The sequence below is a fragment of the Muscardinus avellanarius genome, assembly GCF_963383645.1.
Source record: "Muscardinus avellanarius genome assembly, chromosome: 14".
In the NCBI taxonomy this organism is placed as follows: domain Eukaryota; kingdom Metazoa; phylum Chordata; class Mammalia; order Rodentia; family Gliridae; genus Muscardinus; species Muscardinus avellanarius.
Window position 1 is genome coordinate 66,665,393 of NC_137800.1, and position 19,732 is coordinate 66,685,124.

The following is a 19,732-nucleotide window of genomic DNA, read 5'->3' on the forward strand; positions in this document are numbered from 1 at the left end:
GTAGAATATAGGCAAGATAGTAAAAGCAATGGCATCCTGCACCCCATCAGTATGCATCACAAGGATAATTTGCTCCTGGTCACAAACGAAGTGTTGGAAGAATTAAGTGCTGGAAGGATAGACAGGCTCTAAATCCTTGGAGCTTCCCAAGTGATAGGGTCCCTAAACTGGTAACAAGTACAGGGCTTGTATCCCCTCTGGTCCAATGTACCACAACTTGAAGTGTACTTCCTAACACAGTTTTACTGTAAAGGTACCAATCAAGACAAGCTGAAAGACCCATGGGGCCAGGTCAAGGAGGGCTGCAGTGCTTAGCTTCCCTGTTCTCGGGATGAGTCTTAACCAAGGAAACGCTCCCGAGCATCAGTGTGGTTCTCCATTGGAGACCAGTGTGTGGCCATATGGTTCACCGATTAAACGTTGCCCATCTGATTGACCGAGCCTCACCTTCAGCTTCCTTCCTCTCCCTGGAGGTTGGCCGCTTTGATGTCCCTCAAAACCCCAACCCCATAGCCACATACTTAAGTTTTTCCAGCATGGCTAGCCCTGAATCTGAAACAACTGAGGGACCTTATCACTTGGGAAACTCCAAGGATTCAGAGGCCGTCTTCCTGGAGCCAGGGACATGGGCCATGTCAACTGCTTTCCTCTCAGTTAACAAGTCCAACTCGTGATTCTTCCAATACTTCTTTTGTGACCAGGAGCAAACTATTCTTGTGACGCATACTGACGGGATGTAGGATGCTGCTGCTTTTACTGCCTTGCCTGTATTCTACCTAAAACTTACGGCGTGTTTTCTATGAAGAATATTTTTATGTATGAGAGTAAAACAAGTTTTAAAGCTCAGATTAATACTTCTACTTCTCTAGAACAAAATTCTATTAACACATTCCTTAAAAAAATCACAAGATAATTTTATTTATAATGAATGCTATTCTCTCCAGACTTTAAATCATCAATTTACTCTTATAACAGAGAATCAATTTAAATATCACCAAAGCGGAATGAAGACAGAACGGTGCTATTACATATCAGTGTTAACAATGTTTCTGATGTCATATTGTTATTTGATCAGTCTTTCAGAATGGTCCATTTCCAGTGAAATTCTCAAGAAACTGCTAGGAAGTACAGTCCTTCATATTGGAATCTTATTGTAAAGTGTGCTGAGTGCGGCTCTCAATTGCTTCAGAAGTGAAATAATTCAACAAGTGTTCTGAAAAAAGGCTGAGGCCTGGAAGCTACTTCACACGCAGTCCATTCAGATGGGAAGCAGCCTTCAGACCCTTTGGTTTTTAAAACAATCCTTTTGAAAAGTTAATTAAAAATTGTTCCCTTAAAGTTCTATTTCAAACAAGACAAATCAGTGTCTATATAGTTTGCGCCAACGTCCTTGACTTTTTCATTTCCACTGATTTGTTTATCAGAGTATACAGTGATGGTAGTCTTATTTTATCCATATTTTTGCTGTAAACATTGAGAAATATACCAAGGACAACTAGTAAACCAGACCATACATACCTAAGAAAAAGAAATAAAAAAAAAGTTACAATAAAACTATGTAACAATTTATTGCAAACAACAGAATTTGGTGGTGAGTTCATAATAATTCTTCAATAAAGTTATGCTATTAGAGGTCTACAATAACATTAAAAAAGTACTTTCAGATGAAATTAGATTGAATTCCATATATTTCATGTTAAGTATATATACTTATGTTTTACTATATACTTATGTATTACATACTTGCATTTTGTATATTTTGTAAAATCATTTTCTATACATAGAAACCCTTGTCACATGTGTAAATATAATCTCATACGTACATACATACATACACACACAAATATATGTATATGAAAAAACTTTTTTTTAACAAAATAAGTATCATTTGGGAATAATAGCATATTTAAAGCCCAAGCCCCTAACAAAAGTCTTAAGATTATATCTAAAACACGGGACTTGTCAACCTATCAAAGGCTGTCTTGGGAATTCAATTCAGCAGTCCAACTATTTGTCCTACTGCGTAGAATATAAAAGGATAAAAGAAACACATCCCTCAGAAAGTAGGAAAATCACTGTAATTTAATTACTGTATTGTAATTTCTCTCATTCAGGAAGGAAAAGTAATTTACACACAACAAATCATCTGTAATATATTAATGGAAATTTATGTTAAAAATGTTAAGTTGGAGGTTCGAAACTTCCTAATTACCAAACAATGTACGTTTAAATAACACTACCTTCAAATATAGACTAGGCCATACAGAGAATAGCCACTAATTAAATATGTTAATAAGACACAATTTACCAAGTACTCTTCTACCTTGAATCCTTTATGGAAAGAGGATATAAATAAATAATTGTAAAATCATGCACTACAAATACATAGTTTAAATGCCTGCCCTAGGGAGGAGGGAGTCCCTTAATCTCCACAGAGCATACACCACTCACATTTATTCATTATCCTGGAAACAGGGACATATATGCACTGAGCTCTGGTGAGGAAATTTAAGTATACAAAATGATAAATTTAAAACAAGAAATTGTGACATTTCTGAAAGAGCAGAAGACTCTTCAACATATAAAAATTCAAGATGAGGACTCTTTATAAAGCCTAATAAAAACACACTAATTTACATGAAAATTAACACACTTTCTGCAAAAAAGTAAAGGTTGATAATAAGGCGGTTAAAGGGGGAATGTGAAACAAAGTCTAAAAACTGAAATACTTAGGAGTAAAAAGTACTTACTGAAATGTGAACGGTTTAGCAAAGAACACAAATGAAAGTATAATGGTCATTGCTTTTCTTCCTGTTGTCACTGTAGAGGCAAAGACTTGGTTTAGAATGTGCCTACTACACTGGTAATATTTTAGAAAAAATTTACTCAACAAATACTTATAGCTGAAGATATGTCAGAATCATGTGAGGTCCAGGAGCACTGTAAGGCAGAAGACAACCAGCCACTTGTTCCTGTTATGGGGCTTTGGGCTTTATCAGGAACAGACATTAATATAGTTAAAGTACAACTGTAATAAGTACTCAATACAAACCGGGTACTATGGGGCCATCATCCCTGAAAGAGAAAAGAGTGGCAGAAAAGAAGGGCTTTCCTAAGGAAGATATGAGTAGGTAGACCAAGAGTTATTCACTAAAAATAGCAAAGAATATACTAATCTTCATAGTGATTATCTCTGTAAGATGAGTAATTTGTATAATCCATATCATGTATTTGTATTAATTTTCCCTGTCTTTCTAGGTATTACACCTGAAGTCTGCCATAAGGCCTGAAACCGTCGTCCTTTCGCCCAGGCAGAGAAGGAACTACACCCACGTCTCCATTATAGCCCTTCCCCCACATCAGTGTGCACTGCTGTTTCCCCAGAGAATGTGTGCTTTACTTACTTTCTTCTCATTGATCCTTATATTCCAAGAGTCTACAGTTCCTGGCACTTAATAATATTCAATGTATGAATGAAAGAATGCCAAGTGAAGAAACAGTCCTGGTAAGAAGTGTCAGAGCCTGATTCCCAGTACCTACTTTTAGTAGATGAACCCTAGTTTTAGCTGGGCATATGCTCCAGTCTCTCCTACCAAAAAGTATGGTCACGTGCCAATGAAATGTGAGATGTGCTATTGCTAGGAGTGTGGTTCCTTCGGCAGTTTCCATAAAGAGAAGAGTATGTTTCTTATCTTCTCTTACTCACCCCACTCCTGGCAGGCATATGATGATGGCAGAGCAGGCGGAAGGAGCCTGGGTTACTGAGGATATGGACTCTTCACACTAGCTCAGGAGGCAGTACAATACAATAGCGGTACGAGTCAGACGACCCTGGTTGGAATCCTGACTCTCACTGCCCAAGAGATAAGTCAACCTCCCGGAGCCTCAGTTTATCCATGTGTCAAATGGAACATTAATAGTGCCTTTTTTTTAGGATTGTTATAAGATTAAAATGATCGATATATGTAAAATATCTAGAATGGCATCTTGTATATAATAAGGGCTATGTGTATATTTAATTACGATCGCCTCTGGCTTTAACATAAGAGAAAGAGAGGAGGGGAAAAGCTGCCCACACCAGCACGACAAGCACTGCATCTCACAGCTGTGGGAAACAGCACCAAACCTGTCACCAGCCCGTCATGTGGCTATAGACTCCTCTAAAGCAGAACAAATTCAGCCTTCAATCCTTTAGAGTGCCAAGCAAAGTCCCTGCACAAAGCAGGTGCATAATTATTAGTGAAAAGAATAGCTAGTCTGGTTGTTGTTTCAGAAAATATATGTAAAAGGTCTAAAAAGCTTTGTTTAAAATGAACTTAACCTATTTTAAATCCAAGAAAAATGGAACTTTGGTAATAAATTAAAAGTATATAAAGCCGGTATTTTCTGAAAACGTATTAATACCACTATACTTTTACAGCAAGTTTTTCTAATGCTTTTCAAGGTTACTATTTAGACAAATGTATACATTTAAGTTTCAAGTAAGCCTTGAGAGAAGAAGGCATAGCTCAGTGGCAGAGTGGTTGTGGAACATGCTCCAGGTTCTGGGATCCACCCCCAGCTCCACAGAAAGACAATAAAAAAAAAACCAAAAAACAATCAAACTTAGAGTAAGAAATTAAGATGAAATGCCATTTTTCTTAAGAATTAAAAAAAACATACCATAAACCAAAGAATAAACTGGTGTACTATAAAATTTTCTTTTCAATGAAGAAGAGGTGTGACCCTTATCTTTTGGAAAAGAGTACCAAAAAAGATACAAATGCTTATTTCATAATCTAAACCAGTGAATCCATCCTACCTGTGACAGCAACGAGGGCACCAAAATTTTTTATCAACGCCAGCACAAAGGATATTCCAAAATACCCAGTGAGGGAAAAAAGGAAAGCATAACCATAGGTCCCAAGAGGATCCTGCAACAAAGGAAAGTGCCTGTAAGGAGAAGATGAAACAAACCCGAGGTCCTACAAACGAAATACTACCTCTAATTCTATCAACTTCTTAAGCAATGCTGAGCCATTTGACGATGCCGTCAAGCACATACTACTTTTGATTTAATGGAAAAATAATGATGAAATTAAAATTCCTCAACTTCTCCATTATGAACTGCTTAAAAATTAACTTACAGGGATATGATAAGATAAATTTAAATATCAATCATTTAATTTCTGAAATAATCTTTGATTTGAAATATATTACAGTAGTTATCAAATTATATCAATAGCCTTTTGGAACTAGGAAAATTAGAAATATAGAAAAATCTATTTAATGAAAAATGCTTATTTTTGTAAAGACGTGATTGGTATTTACCTTTGAACAAAATGTTACTGCAGGACCTAATCCACTAGTGCATGTCAATCCCAATAAAATGTACACAAAACCGATTGAATACGAATAGAAAACCTAAAGTAGATAAAAAATACTATCAAATCCAAAGTGGAAAATTGAAAGCTTTAAATATAGAGCTCAATTAATTTACTCAATTAAGTGTGCAAAACTAAACCTTTGTAAAGTAACATCATTTCCACATGGCCTAACTTTCTGGAAATGATGGTTGATTCTAATGGCTTATCAATCTACAACTTAATTTTATGTACCAAATAATACAGTGCTACTCATCTTATCACATATGCGTATGTAATTATTCATTTCTTGCCTGGTGAATTCAAATCTGATTTTGATGTTAGTAGACTAAAAATATAAACAAAACAAAATCCTTAAATCTACTTATGAAAAATGAAAAAACTAAATGCTGTTTGCAAATGATATTAAAACAAAAGCCAACAAGCAGTTGATAGCATATCTATTTCTCAATTTCCCTGCCAGCCTTTTTGTCTTAGTTTATTATGGTCTTTACAGTCTCAACAATAGCAAGTACAGTATTAGACTTGAACACCTGCTGTGTCAGTTTCTGTGCTACTGATCTATAAGATTACTCACACCACCAAGAGATAGATACTCTTAATCCAGTGCTCAATACCAATTTTTAAATGAAGGAGAGGGGAAAAGGAAGAACTGAAGAAACAGTTCTAATTATGGACTGCCCATGTGTGAATTATGGTATGCCCATGTATGAAGGTATCACTACCCATCTCACTATTATATATGGGGAGTAGTGGGTGGGACCTGAAGGGAAACACACCAAGACCTGTGGGCATGGTTTTTATATGACATTGAACCTCACCAGGATTATAATTATAATGTAACAATAAAGCTCAGCATGGTGGCACATGCTTGTAATCCCAGTACCTGGAGGTTGAGACAGGAGGATTGGAGGCAGCCAGCCTCAGCTACTTAGTGAGGTCCTCTGCAACTTAGTGAGACCCTATTTCAAAATAAAGGATAAAACGTAGGGCTGGGGTAGCTCAGATGTAGAATGTGCCTGGGTTCAATCCCCAGTACTGGAAAAAAAGTAACAATGAAAGTATATGTTAAAAAATCCTAAAACTTAGATATATTAAGTAATTTTCCCCAAATGAGAGCTAGTAAAGCTACGATGTGAAATGAGGCTACCCTTGGGAGACTGAGACCCTGTTTCAAAATAAAGAATAAAAAATAGGGCAGGAGATGTAGCTCGGAGGTCGAATGTCCCTCGGTCCCATCCCAGACCCGCAAAAAAAAAAAAAAAAAAAAAAAAAAATGAGGCTACCTTATTTCAAAACTGACCACCAAGTCACTGCATTTTATTAATTTTCACACCATGTGAATTTCTTTAAATTTTCTCTGAGGCCATCTTTACCTTATCTAGAAAGAGTTGTGATGATGATCAAGAAAATGCCTGAAGATGCCCTACTCTGTGCTGAGACAGTAGCAGGAAAGAATATTACTATATGTCCTTAAATGTACACATACACATGCTCACACACACACACTTTCCTATATATAAATAAAAACATGTTAGAAGATACATTGAAAGAAAAAGAATATTTACAGTAAAAGCATCAAAAAGAAGACCTAATAACTTTAAGAAACATGCTAGATTTATATAAAGAAAATTTAAAATTTTAATAAATAGTAAAAAAAAAAAACCCACTTGAAAAAAGAAAGTCATACCTTATTCTTGGACTGAAAGAATCAAGTGTATAGATGCCATTTCCCCTAAATTAATTTATAATTCAATGCCATACCAATCACAATACCAATGGGATTTCTAGTTTTTTGGGGGAGTATGAACACCCAAGAATAACTATTGGTAGTAATTTTCTGAAAGAGAAAAGGAACAATGGTGGCTAGTCCTAAGAGATGGTAAATGTATGGTAAAGCTGCTATTAGTATATGTACTAATACAGAAATAAATTCAAAAGAATTTAATTCTGTACCCTACATTAGAATGTGATAATAATAATAAAGAAGGCATTTAAAAGAAGCTGAAAAAGCATATTATTCAATACACATAATTGGGATTTATGGGTAGCCATATTGAAGAAAAAATTTTTACAGTTTTAGATCAAGATTTAGAAAGAGAGAGAGAGAGAGAAAGAGAGAGAGAGAGAGAGAGAGAGAGAGAGAGAGAGAGAGAGATATCATGAAACGACTAGGCAGCATAGGTAAAATTCTTAAAATGTTAGGGTTCAGAAAAGTCCTTTATAACCATGAAAGTAAAAGCCATGAAGATACAAATAAACTGGACCATATAAAAATTTTAACTTCTACATGTAAAATAACACTCAATACAAAAAGGCAAGCAAACAGCATAGCAAAAGACTCTCTTAGTAAGAAAAAAGATGCTAAATGAATGAGGAAAAAAAAAATCAAACAACAAATTGTTAGCAGTGGTAATGATAATTTTTTTTACCTTCTTTTAGTGTATTACTTTTATGAAATATATTCCTGAATGTGTTACTCATATAAAAATAATAAGAAACTAGTCTAAAATACAATCCAAGTCTTTGATACTTTATTTCAAAAAGTTAGGTACGTCACCATCTTTTAGTCTGTCTGGCATGAAGAAAAATGCGCAAGAGTATTTACCATTTCGGAATTCGAAGCATTATGCTGTTTCATGGCTTTCTCCTGAACGTTCCCAATGACGGCGTCTGCACACAGTGCCAGGGAGATAAGCATTATGCCTTCGAGGAGGTAGAAAAGAAACAACTGCCTTAGTTAAACACAGAGACCATGATCAAGTTCTATCACATATTAAAGTGGGCTAAAAACCAAAAGCAAATCTTCAACAACATTTGCTCCATAAAGCTAAATACTTTTAACCACAACCAGTTGCAAATTAGCAGTTGAGAGTAAAACAAAATAACTAACACTAATAAACTGGATTAATGTCATCATGACTGCATTTCCACATCCTTTTAAATAAGTTATACTTTTATCCTAGATTATATGTTTAAAAGAATTACTTTTAAGCAAATATAGAAGAAATTCTTAGATGATTTGCAGGGATTCGTGGTTAGTCAGCTAGGTGAAAAATATAAAAAGAAAAAACATAAAAGAATGCCTATGTTACTAAAATGTCCAATTTAAAACATACACATGGAGGCAGCTCTAAAGGTCTTTTCTTTGATGGTTCCTGACTAGAATTCGCTAGTTTCTTTTTTGAATAAACCATATTTATAATATACATAATACATATTCTCTGTGCCTTATAAGCTATTTTATTTAAAAGAGCACCCAAAACTTAGGATCTTCTGAAGCAACTGAAGTGCAGAATCTTTTCATATTTTTAATGAGTTCCCTCAGCTTTACAACTATTGTATTTCCAGAGTTGTGATGGGAAGTGTGAACGTCTCATGGTAGATATGAGAATCACATACATCATGCCATCATTTAGAATCCTTATGAAATTTTAGAGATTTTTACTGTAGAGTAAAAGGCCTATAAAATCTAGGAAAACAGTATATGTATATAAATACCTGTCAGGTTGAAGTTGGGTACAGTCGTGCTGTCCGCAAGAGTAAACCAGATCAGGCCGAGGCTCATACAGACTGCAGCAGACGCATCTACAATGTTATACCGCTTCCCTATGTAAAACAAAGGTCATCCACGTCTCATATGCAAGTATCCAACCAGCCTAATGTCAGAGCTATGTGCTTAGCAAGTAGAGCAGGGATCTGTTTTTCATATCTAGTGCCCAAAATGTGAAGAACATCTAGGTCAAGGCATGAAACAGTCAGAGAAGGGCTTCTGATGATTAAATTATGAGTGGGCACCAACGTCCTTAAGTAAGAAATGAGGTCCTACTTTATCTGATAGTGAATAAAATACAAAAGGTCATAATGGCCAGGATATGCCCTGAGAGGTACATCTTAAGGTGATTCTGCTGTTGTGCACTGGAGTATACTTACACCAAAAAGGCTATGATGGCTGAGTGACACTGACTTACGGGGCTACCTTCGGATATGTGTCCACTGCTGACTCAAACACAGTATGTGGTACATGATTTTGGCAAAAAATGACAAGAATAAGGTGCATTCACAAATATTTAAAATATTATAGAAGTTAGTGCTTTTTAAACTTAATAGGTAATAAAAGATTATAAATTTTCTCTCATGGTTTCTAAGTTTACAAATGCTATTACATATTAACTTGTAGGCAGGGAAGCATTACCTTATTTTACTACATCCATATTTTTAAAAAAATGTAGTCTAACTTTTTGTAAGGACTATAAGGAATTATAATATGTACCAAATCTAAATGGTAAATGTAATTTTAATAAATATTGATATGAACATTTTTTCCTATGTGGACCATTACCCTGAAATGGTATGTGAAGTTGTTATAATACACACTTTCATTTTAAAAGATCTATTTTGGGAAATGCATAAAATGAAATCAGGTTGAATAAGGCCTTAAATGACGCAGACGTACTCAATTACTGAAATATGAACATCCCTGTTAGAGTGAGTGGGAAGAACAATGTGTTTACTGCTTGTTGTTCTAGCTGCCTCTTCTCCCAGTAACTTCACACAGCTTATAGCTTAGCAGGGGCTTTAAACACCAGCCAGTCAGCATGGCTATAAGAAAACAGTTCTACTCAGATCAAGCTTTATTTCAATATAAGAAAACTGTCCACTGTGCAGTGGAGGAAGGAAAACGAATGAATTAAAAAAGAGGAACTTTCCAGGTACTTTTGAGCTGGGCCTTCAACATGTGAATCAGAATGTGTTAAATTCCAAAGTAAAATAATAAAAAAAAAATACTTTTTATTTTTTTCTCAAGTCTAAATTACTGATTTCAAATAATGATGTATACCAGAGAAGCATCAATGTTTTTAGAGTTTCTTACTTTTATAAGATATCACTCAGAATTGTTAAACTTAAAATGCTCACCACATATATTATAGACGTTTAATGTTTTTCCTAATGCTAGATGCCATAACATAGCCTATTAGTTTCAAGTAGTATGAAAACATATCATTACTATACCTTGAATAAAAATTCCGCCTAGCATAACAGGAATCAATTTGCAGCACTTGAAGATGACTTGGGTAGGATAATTCAGGTAGCCCAAGGAAGTGTTTGATAACCCCATAGTACCCACAGTTAGAAAAGCTATTATCATGTAGGTTTTTCCTGGTATTCTGTAAAAGACAATTTTTAAGACCTTCATTTTGGGACCCAATTCATACTACTTTAAGATAATGTATTTACAATGTGTAAATACTAATTGTTGGTTAAATATTTCTGGAAATACTAGTAAAACTAGATACTAAAAAATTACTTCTTAAAGTTGAAATACTATGTAAAAGAACTATAATCAGCCATAAATGAGGCCTATCAACTGTGTAAAAAAGTAATAATATTAAGAGGTACTGATATTTTACTGAAGGTATTAAATGGGGATTGAAGTGCTCTCAACAGCAGTTCTACAGACAAAAACTATCTTGACCAGATTTAGAAAAAGAAACCACTTTAAAAAATACTGACCTACATAATGTTAAAGGGCACCTCAACTAACTTTTTCAGTAATTTCTAATTTCTATTGTTTCCTACTATTTCCATCTAGCATTAGGAAAAATACATCTATTCATTCTGCTAGCAGAACCTGAGCAAAATTTCTCTAGAAAAAGGACATGTGTTTTAAAACTCAAGACATAATTGCCATTACCATACTCTCTCATAAATCACATCTGAATGTGAGAAAGTATAATAATGAACTTTAAGATACAGTACCTCTCTCATGATCACAAACCTTAATTTTGGCTGTATGCAGATTTTCTAAAGGAGATTCACTATGTGTGTGTGTGTGGGGGGGGGTCTGGGAATTGAAACCAGGGGTGTTCTACTTCCAAGCTACATCTCTAGCCTTATTTATTTATTTGTTTGTTTGTTTATTTATTTATTTTTGCGGGGCTGGGGATGGAACCCAGAGGTATTTGACCTCCTAGCTACACCCCCTACCCTATTTTTTATTCTTTATTTTTAAATAGGTTCTCACTAAGCTGCGGAGGGCCTCACTAAGTAGCTGAGGCTGTCTGCAAACTCTGATCCTCAGATCTTGGCCTCCCAAATGCTGGGATTACAAGCGTGCACCACCACGCCCGGCTAGCTCTTTGTATTTTTGAAACAGGCTCTAGCTAAGATGCTGAGGCTGGCCTCAAACCCTCGATCCTCCAGGTTCAGCTTCCCAAGTACTAGGATTACTGGTGTGTGCCATTACACATGGCTCCTTAAGGAAGTTCTAAATGTGGCATCTTTAGGATTTTGAGCCATTATTGAATCCCTGTGCCCCCAAGGATTGCATACTTAATGGTCTACATAATAGCCTTGTACACTGGTGTGAAGAATGCAATGGGGCACTAATCACATACTTTGATTATGCTGCTACTTAGAAATCATTCCCACTTTGGAATCTGTGTTTATGTGTAAATCAAAGCAACAAAATTCCTCCGTATCTTTTTTATGGTCAGGTACTCAAGGTAAAATAACTTACTGAACAATTTCAATTGGAATACATCATTTGCATTTTGAAGCCTTTCCTACCCAAGTACTAACAGAGCAGTCAACCTTTGAAAGCTACTGGAAATAACTTGGCACGCATAAGTACGCATCAGTGCACACAAACTCCTGTTCACACTGTCCGCCGGGTTAGGCCCCCGCTCTCCTCATCAGCGAAGGAGGGCAGCATCTCTTGTCCCGACAATGATACAAGTCACAGGGGTCAAATTCCTCAAAGATATATCACAGACAGTAGTGGCCAGAAAAAAAGTTAGGTCAGAAAAATTAAGAGGAATAATTAGAAAGTCAGCACAGTATACGTAGAAAGAAAATCCGTTTGAAACTCAGGGTACCAGACAGTAGTGGCCAGAAAAAAAGTTAGGTCAGAAAAATTAAGAGGAATAATTAGAAAGTCAGCACAGTATACGTAGAAAGAAAATCCGTTTGAAACTCAGGGTACCTAAATTCAGAAGGTTTGGATTCTGCCAGCAACTTACTATAAAATCTCACGGAGATCTCAGCACTCCCCTGGGTTACTTTTTCCTCATGGGTAAAATGAGAACGCTGGATTTCATCAGGTGGCCTCTAGGAGTCTCATGATTTGTATTTTATTTAATACCTTGATTGCCTACTTGACAGATCTCCTATATTAAAAACTGAATTTTTTTTTTTTTCGTGTACCAGGGATAAAACCCAGGGGCATTTTACCTCTGAGCTACATACACCCCTAACCTGAGTTTTCATTCTTTATTTTGAAACATAGTCTCACTGAGTTGCAAAAGGCCTAAGAAGCTGAGGCTGGCCTCTATCCATGATCCTCCTGTCTCAGACTCTCAAATGTTGGGATTACAAGCATAAGCCACCATGCCTAAAACTGAAAGTATTTAATAATAAAGTTATAATTTTTGATAAAAAGTATTAAGTAGCATATTTAGGATATTATATTTTACAATATAGTTTGGTACACATTACCATATTTGATTCTCAATAAAACTGAGAATTTCAGAAAGTTTCCTGAGGTCTTACCAGAGCCATTACCAAGCAATGCCTAAAATCAAATCCATTCCTTCTAATTTCAAATACCATTCTCTTTCCAATACAGTTATTTATATAAAAGTAGAAAGGAGAAAAGAAGAAGCAGTAAGTTTAACAAAGGTCTAAATAACAGTCAACTTGAATAAATTCAGAAGTGGGTATATGTTAAAAAATAAATGTGATTTGGCATATTTTCATTGTAACATACCTTTAATGAGTTTTTAAAATCTTAATGTGCCTTGGAAAGAAAAGATTCCAATTCATAATTACAGCTGTCTATAAATCCTTCTAAATTCTTTCATTTGTCTTTAAATTAAAAATGATTATTTTATTCTGTGGTATGTTTTGTTAATATGGTTTAAAGGCTGGCATGAGCACGGCCCACTCCCATCTCATCTGGGTAACATACAGACAACGGTTGCTTTCTGAAATTTTAACAGTCTGGACATACAACATCTTTGTGTCACTTTATACTTAGCAAAGGCAAGTGTCTTTTTTATCTTAGAAGCAACCAGAGGCCTATCAGTTTGGTTTCCTTTTCAATTAATCTCTATCCACTACAGATATATGGTTTTAGATCATGAAAATAAGGAAGATGATGTTCTCATATTCAAATATTTTTATTATAGTTAGTATAATAATTTACTGGCAATAAAGAGTTTGAGAAACAAAATTAAATCTATGAGAAAAAATATGTCAGAGTCTTCCAGGAACAATCTTGTTTCACAGAATTAAATATTTAAAATTACAAAGTTATCTTCATACATACTTAAACACCATTTCATACACACACACACACACACACACACACACACACACACACACACACAAATATGCTGTTAAATTTTTTTCTAAAGGATTAAACATTCACATGAAAAAGACAGAATATTACTATTATAGTCTTTATTGTACTTAAAACTGTCAATACATGAACTACCTATCATTAGGGTGTGATAGGAAAGGATGACATTTATAAAAAATATTTCATATTAAAATTCCTACTTTGTACTCAATTTCCTTATTTTTATTTTTTATTTTTTGCGGTATTAAGGATAGGACATTCTGAGTCTGAGCTACACCCCAGCCCTATTTCTTCTTTTTTATTTTGAAACTGGGTCTCACTGAGTTGTAAAGAGCCTCATTAAATAGCTGAGGCTGTATTCGAACAGCAATCCTCCTGTCTCAGCTTTCCATAAGCTGGGATTACAAGCATGTGCCACCATGCCCAGCTCTACCTTCTGTTTATAATGTTTTATTACATGTTTAAAAACATGTTCAAGACATACATTTTTCAAATATAGATGGCTGTCACTTTAAAAGATATTACCAAAGTCGGGCTGGTGGTGCATGCTTGTAATCCTGGAATTCGGGAGGCGGAGACCAAAGGATCGAGATTTGTGGACAGTCTCAGCTACTTAGCCAGGCCCTTCACAACTCAGTGAGACCCTGTTTCAAAAATAAAAAGACTAAAAAAATAGGGCTTGGGGTGCAGCTTGGAGGTAGAATGTCCCTGGGTTCCATCCCCAGTAATGGAAAAAAAAAAAAATAAAGGATATTTTTGAATCTGTACTTTTTGCCTTAAAAAAAATCTTTCTCTAATTTTTAAGAATGCAAATCTGAGCTATTGAACATTACATGATAATATTAGTTGGATATACAGCATAAAACAAAACTTTACATTTTAAACTTGGTTATAAGATAGACACCGATTATTTCTCTTTATCAGTCTAATGTTAGTTGCATTGGAAACCTTTCAACAATCACACCTATTTCAGTGAACTTTATAAACACCTATGTGTCTCTGAACACTTTCTTGTGTTTTAAGAAGATATGCTTTACCAAAAGGTGTGTTTAAACTATTTTATTTTATAATTTTACATTTTAAAGAGATGCCTGACTTCTTTCAGGTTACAGAGGACCCATATTAATTTTTTTCAGTAATTATTCTAACAAAACCTCATGATGAGAAATGTTAATTAAAATATAAATTTCATGTGTATTCAACATGCTAAAATTTATTTTAAAAAAGATTCAACTAATACTAGCAAAAAACTAACAAATAAAACAAACTACATACCTTCTCCTTTTGTCCTGAATAAGCTGAAATTCTATTAGGCCAAATACGGAGTAAAACGCAAACTGCACTAAAGTAAGGTACCAGCCATGAGACTTAAAACCCTCCACTGAAAATATCAATTCCTGTTGAAAGACATGAATATTTTTGTTAAGTTCAAAGGGGTAGACCAATTTCACAGTAAATCTATAATAAACACAACATATTCAAAGGAACCAAGCCATACTCTCAACCACCCCCCCCAAAATCAAACCACAGGCTTTATGACAGGTATTTTAGAGGTTAGAAGTTAGTTCTTTCCAAATAATAGACATTAAGTGACTAGGTATGAAAGGAAGCAGAGAAATAAGTAAATATAAAGAAACACTATCCTTTGCTTCTTTATTTAAAACACCAAAACCAAAGATTGGTATAACCCAGTCATATCACTCCTTGGAATCTTTCCAAAGAATTAAAAGTCAGAAAAACTATAGTAATTCATGCATATCCATGTTCACAACAGCACAACTGTAACAGCAAATTATGGACCAATCCAGGTGTCCACCAACAGATACATGAATAAGACGCAGCACATGCACACAGGGGCATTTTACTTAGCCGTAAAGAACAAAATTAAGCCATTGCAGGAAAACAGATGAAACTAGAGAATATTGTGCTCAGTGAGATCAGCCATCTCAGGTCAAGGGTTGTGTGTTTTCTCTCATTAAGTGGAAGCTACAGAGAAAATGGTAAACAACAGGGACTTCAGAGGAATGAGAGCAGGAGAAGAGCGGAAGGGGATGGGAGGGGAGTGGGAGGGGAAAGCAGGCTCCAAGAGGAGGCAGTTCAGTAACACCAGGTCCATGTATGGAGGTATCACTACCAATCTCACTAGCATGTCAGGGGCGAGGGGTGGGATCCAGAGCGACACACGGCAAGCGCTGTGTGCGCGTGCGCACCACTGGAACCTCACTGTGATGCATAATCTCCACGTACCAGTAAAAGCATATCAAAAAATGAAAAAGATGGATGTCAAGACCTTGTTTATTATATGAAGAGCCTATTTCACTAGAAGGACATCATCTCAGGCCTGTTTATCTGCAGGAACACACTGCATACCAATAATGGTATTTTGCGAAATTCTTGAACCACAGATCAAGTAAAAATTCCCCTTGTAGAGAGAATTTGACTAAACATAGTGTTATGATCATAATATCTGTTAATTGTTAATAGACCATTTTAACAAGTCACTAGAAGTAGTCTTATAAGATTATCTGGCTTAATTTACCTGATATCAAATTTTTTATCTTGTGTGTGTGACTGAGACACGTATTTCACTTGTTACCAAACCACAGCCACCATTTTCTTTAAACTATTTTAACAAAGTGTAAAAGGAGCAATGTCAGTTTTCACAAAGTGAAGATGGTAGCCCACAAGCAGGATCTGCAGTGGTTTATGTAATTTAAAATAAAACTTTGCAAGCCAGGCGTGGTGGTGCCTGCTTATAATCCCAGCATTTGGGCAGCTGAGGCAGGAGGATCGTGGTTCACAGCCAGCCTCAGCTATGCAGTGAGGCCCTTTGCAACTCAGTGAGATCCTGTTTCAAAATAAAGAATAAAAAATAGGGCTGGCGGTGTAGCTCAAAGATAGAATGCCCTTGGGTTCCATCCCTAGTACCCCCCCCACACACACACGTAAAACTTTGCACATATTAATTAAAAATTATAATATCTGACTACTAATAAAAATGAATCTAATACACCGGGCCTGATGGCGCATGCTTGTAATCCCTGAGCTTGGGAGGCGGAGACAGGAGGATCATACTGGTTTGGAGCCAGCCTCGCTGGCTTAAGAGACCCAGTTTCCAAATAAAAAAATATAAAATAGGTCTGAGAGTGTAGCCCGGAGGGAGAAGGGCTTCCAGGAACCCCAGTACCACACACACAAAAAAGAAATGAATCTAATAAAATTTGTAAGGTAAATTTCCCTTCCACTCCAAACTATTTGTAACAGTGATATAAACAAAGAAAAAAAAATTTGTTCAACAAGAAATTTTAATTTCTAGTTCTAATTGCTACTCATTGAAATAGCAAGTTTTCTACAATCTTCAGTTGTAAAGATTTACTATTTTTTGTCATGTCTTTGTTTTACATTAATATTCTTCATGGCATTTTTGGGAGCTAGCTAAAAGTTATAACTCTTTCTTATTTACATTTGCCTTTAAATTTGCCTCTAAGACAAAGACAGAGGGTAAGATTTTTAAGATTACTCTAACTTATTAGTACTAATGAGTATGAGAATCATTTTAAGAAAATACAACACTTTCCTTTTCTTGAATTTTAAAGGTTCTCTCATGTTATGGAGTCCCATACAAAAGGTCAGAAATTTGCTGCTTACCAATATATACTACTATCCCCTAATACAGTGCAAATAAGAAACAAACTGTTACATATTACAGATGTTTTGTGTAAACAAAAATAAGATTCTGGGGAAGTTAGATAAAAAAATCAGTAAGAATGAGGGCACAATAATACTTCAACGGCCAACAAAAGAATTTAAATATCACAAGATGTAAAGATACCCATAGAAAAGCACAAACTATCCTGATACATTTTTATAAAATGAGCTTTTATTATGAGCTCCAAGAATTGAGCTATCAATTTTATTGGAAAATTATGTTCCCATATATCTCTTTACCAATACCTGACGCAGTTTTCCTTTAAAAACTAATACAGGGTTGGAATTATCTATTTTGTTAAGTATAATATTTTTAAATTTATTTTATGCTTACTTTTTCAAGACAGTTTCTATATACCCTTTCTTCCCCTTTGAAAATTTAACTCTGAAATTCTGATCTCTGTATTTCAGCAGCCATTTTAAGAAGACCTTTTCTATTATTCTATAAAAAAACACTCAAATTTATGAATCAACTGGTATTCTGTAAGTAAAAATATCTTGGACAAAAGTACTATTAAGTGCTCATACTGATGCTAATTGCTATAAGTAAATAATAGATTGCAAATAACATTTTTTACCTGTAAATATCCATAAATTAGGTAAAATATAAAAACTCCAGCAACACATATAAAAAATTGAGTAAGTTTGTTAAATTTGCTGAGATTTATGCCAAGTACTACAATGTCATCAATTGACTTAATGTGGGGTGACATTGCTTGGGTTTTAGATGGCACAGTGATAGAGATATATTTCCTGGAGTTGTTGAACTTGTGATCCATTTTTCCTTTTTGGCTGCATCCAGAGCTTCCAAAATTATCTTTGTTGGGCTGGTCTTTTTCCTTTAGTGTTTCTTTTGCCTGCCTTGCCAAGTCCTAGAGAAGAAAATATGCAATTAAAGCAAAATGTTTAGATCATAGTCTTATGCTCCAAATGGTAATCAAAATTATACTTTAAAACTGTAAAAGTAAGGCTGGTTCTTTGTGGAATCACTATATTAATTCTCTTTAGTTTCCAAACAACCAAAAACAATATACCTAATCTCCAAATAATTTATCTTCACCCAATAAAGATCAATGCATCAATAAACTGGATATATACTATACTGATTTGCAGAGCAACAAACCAAAAGCTAACCTTGTTTTTATACCTAGCAAAATATACAAATTTTAAAACCTATAATCGTTTATGCATAACATTCTGAACAGTAATCAGTCTTTACTTGGAGAAGAGTAAAGAATAATTCTCCTTTTAATACTAGGACAAGCCAGGTGTGGTGGTGCATGGCTGTAATCCTAGTACTTGGGTATCTGAGACAGGACGATCTCAGGTCAAGGCCAGTTTCAGCAATTTAACAAAATTCTTGGCAACTTGGTGAGACTCTGTTTCAAAATAAAAAGAAAATAGGGTTGGGGGATAGCTCTAAGGTAGAATGCTCCTGGGTTCATTCGCCAGTACCAAAAAATAAATAAATAAAAACTACAACTGTAAAATATGTTTGATCACGATATTTTAAAAATAAAGTAACAAAACTTTAAATATTTTAAAAAGCTAGGTTTATCAGAGGCTACAGAATGGATAATATTAATTTACTAATAGCATCTCTTGGGCTAAAAAGAAAACATTTTTTCCCTTTGTAGAAAATCGCTGTAAGTCTTTGGGGTTTAAACAGCTAGAAAATATGTCATCTTTTGTTATTCTGAAAAAAAAAAAAAAAAAAAAAAAACGATGGCACCGTAGATCAATGTCAGTTTCACTGTGGATTTATATAAGCTGGAAAGATAAATTCCGTGTAAAAATTGAGAAAAGCCTGAAGAATTTTGACAATTAAAAAACAGAATATACTTATAAAGAAAACCTATTTTCCTCAAGACATTATAATTCCGTAAAGAACAAAATTTAGACTCTGAGGGATGAGGAGATAAAAATAGTTTTGGCAGTGAGTTCCGCTTTGGGAATTCTTTAAAAGAAGCAGCCATGTGATAGTTTAAAATGGCAAGAGTTGCCTCTTCAGGATAATTCCTAATTTACTGGCTTAAGAAAGATCAACTAGGCCCTATGTAGTAACTCAAATGATGCTCTGAAAACAACTTTTAATTAATAATACACAGGCATCAAAACATTTTATAGGGCACCCGCCATATCTCTAGGCAGAGTAGTTTTACAAAGTTTTCCTTTGTTTCTTTGTACTTTCTTCTTGCCTCCCATATTAAGTTTCAATCATTGTTAATCTGAGTACAACTTTTTACACTACATTATTGGATGGCCTTGAGATGTGACTTTATAAATTATGCTTTAAATT

At 34.9% G+C, this 19,732-nt stretch overlaps 1 protein-coding gene across 1 annotated transcript; it reads right to left on the reverse strand.

The window, feature by feature from the left end:
* Nucleotides 1-1,367: 1,367 nt before the first annotated feature.
* LOC308273180 (adenosine 3'-phospho 5'-phosphosulfate transporter 2) lies at nt 1,368-18,227 on the reverse strand (the record flags this gene model as incomplete). The annotated part of the gene is made up of 9 exons (XM_080710271.1): nt 18,012-18,227; nt 15,001-15,122; nt 10,377-10,531; nt 8,865-8,972; nt 7,972-8,069; nt 5,311-5,403; nt 4,802-4,913; nt 2,751-2,820; nt 1,368-1,518 (listed from the first exon to the last, which is right to left on the reverse strand). Exons 1-9 carry the CDS (start codon nt 18,210-18,212, stop codon nt 1,368-1,370), a joined length of 1,110 nt encoding a protein of 369 aa, XP_080566397.1. The 5' UTR covers nt 18,213-18,227.
* Nucleotides 18,228-19,732: the final 1,505 nt, after the last annotated feature.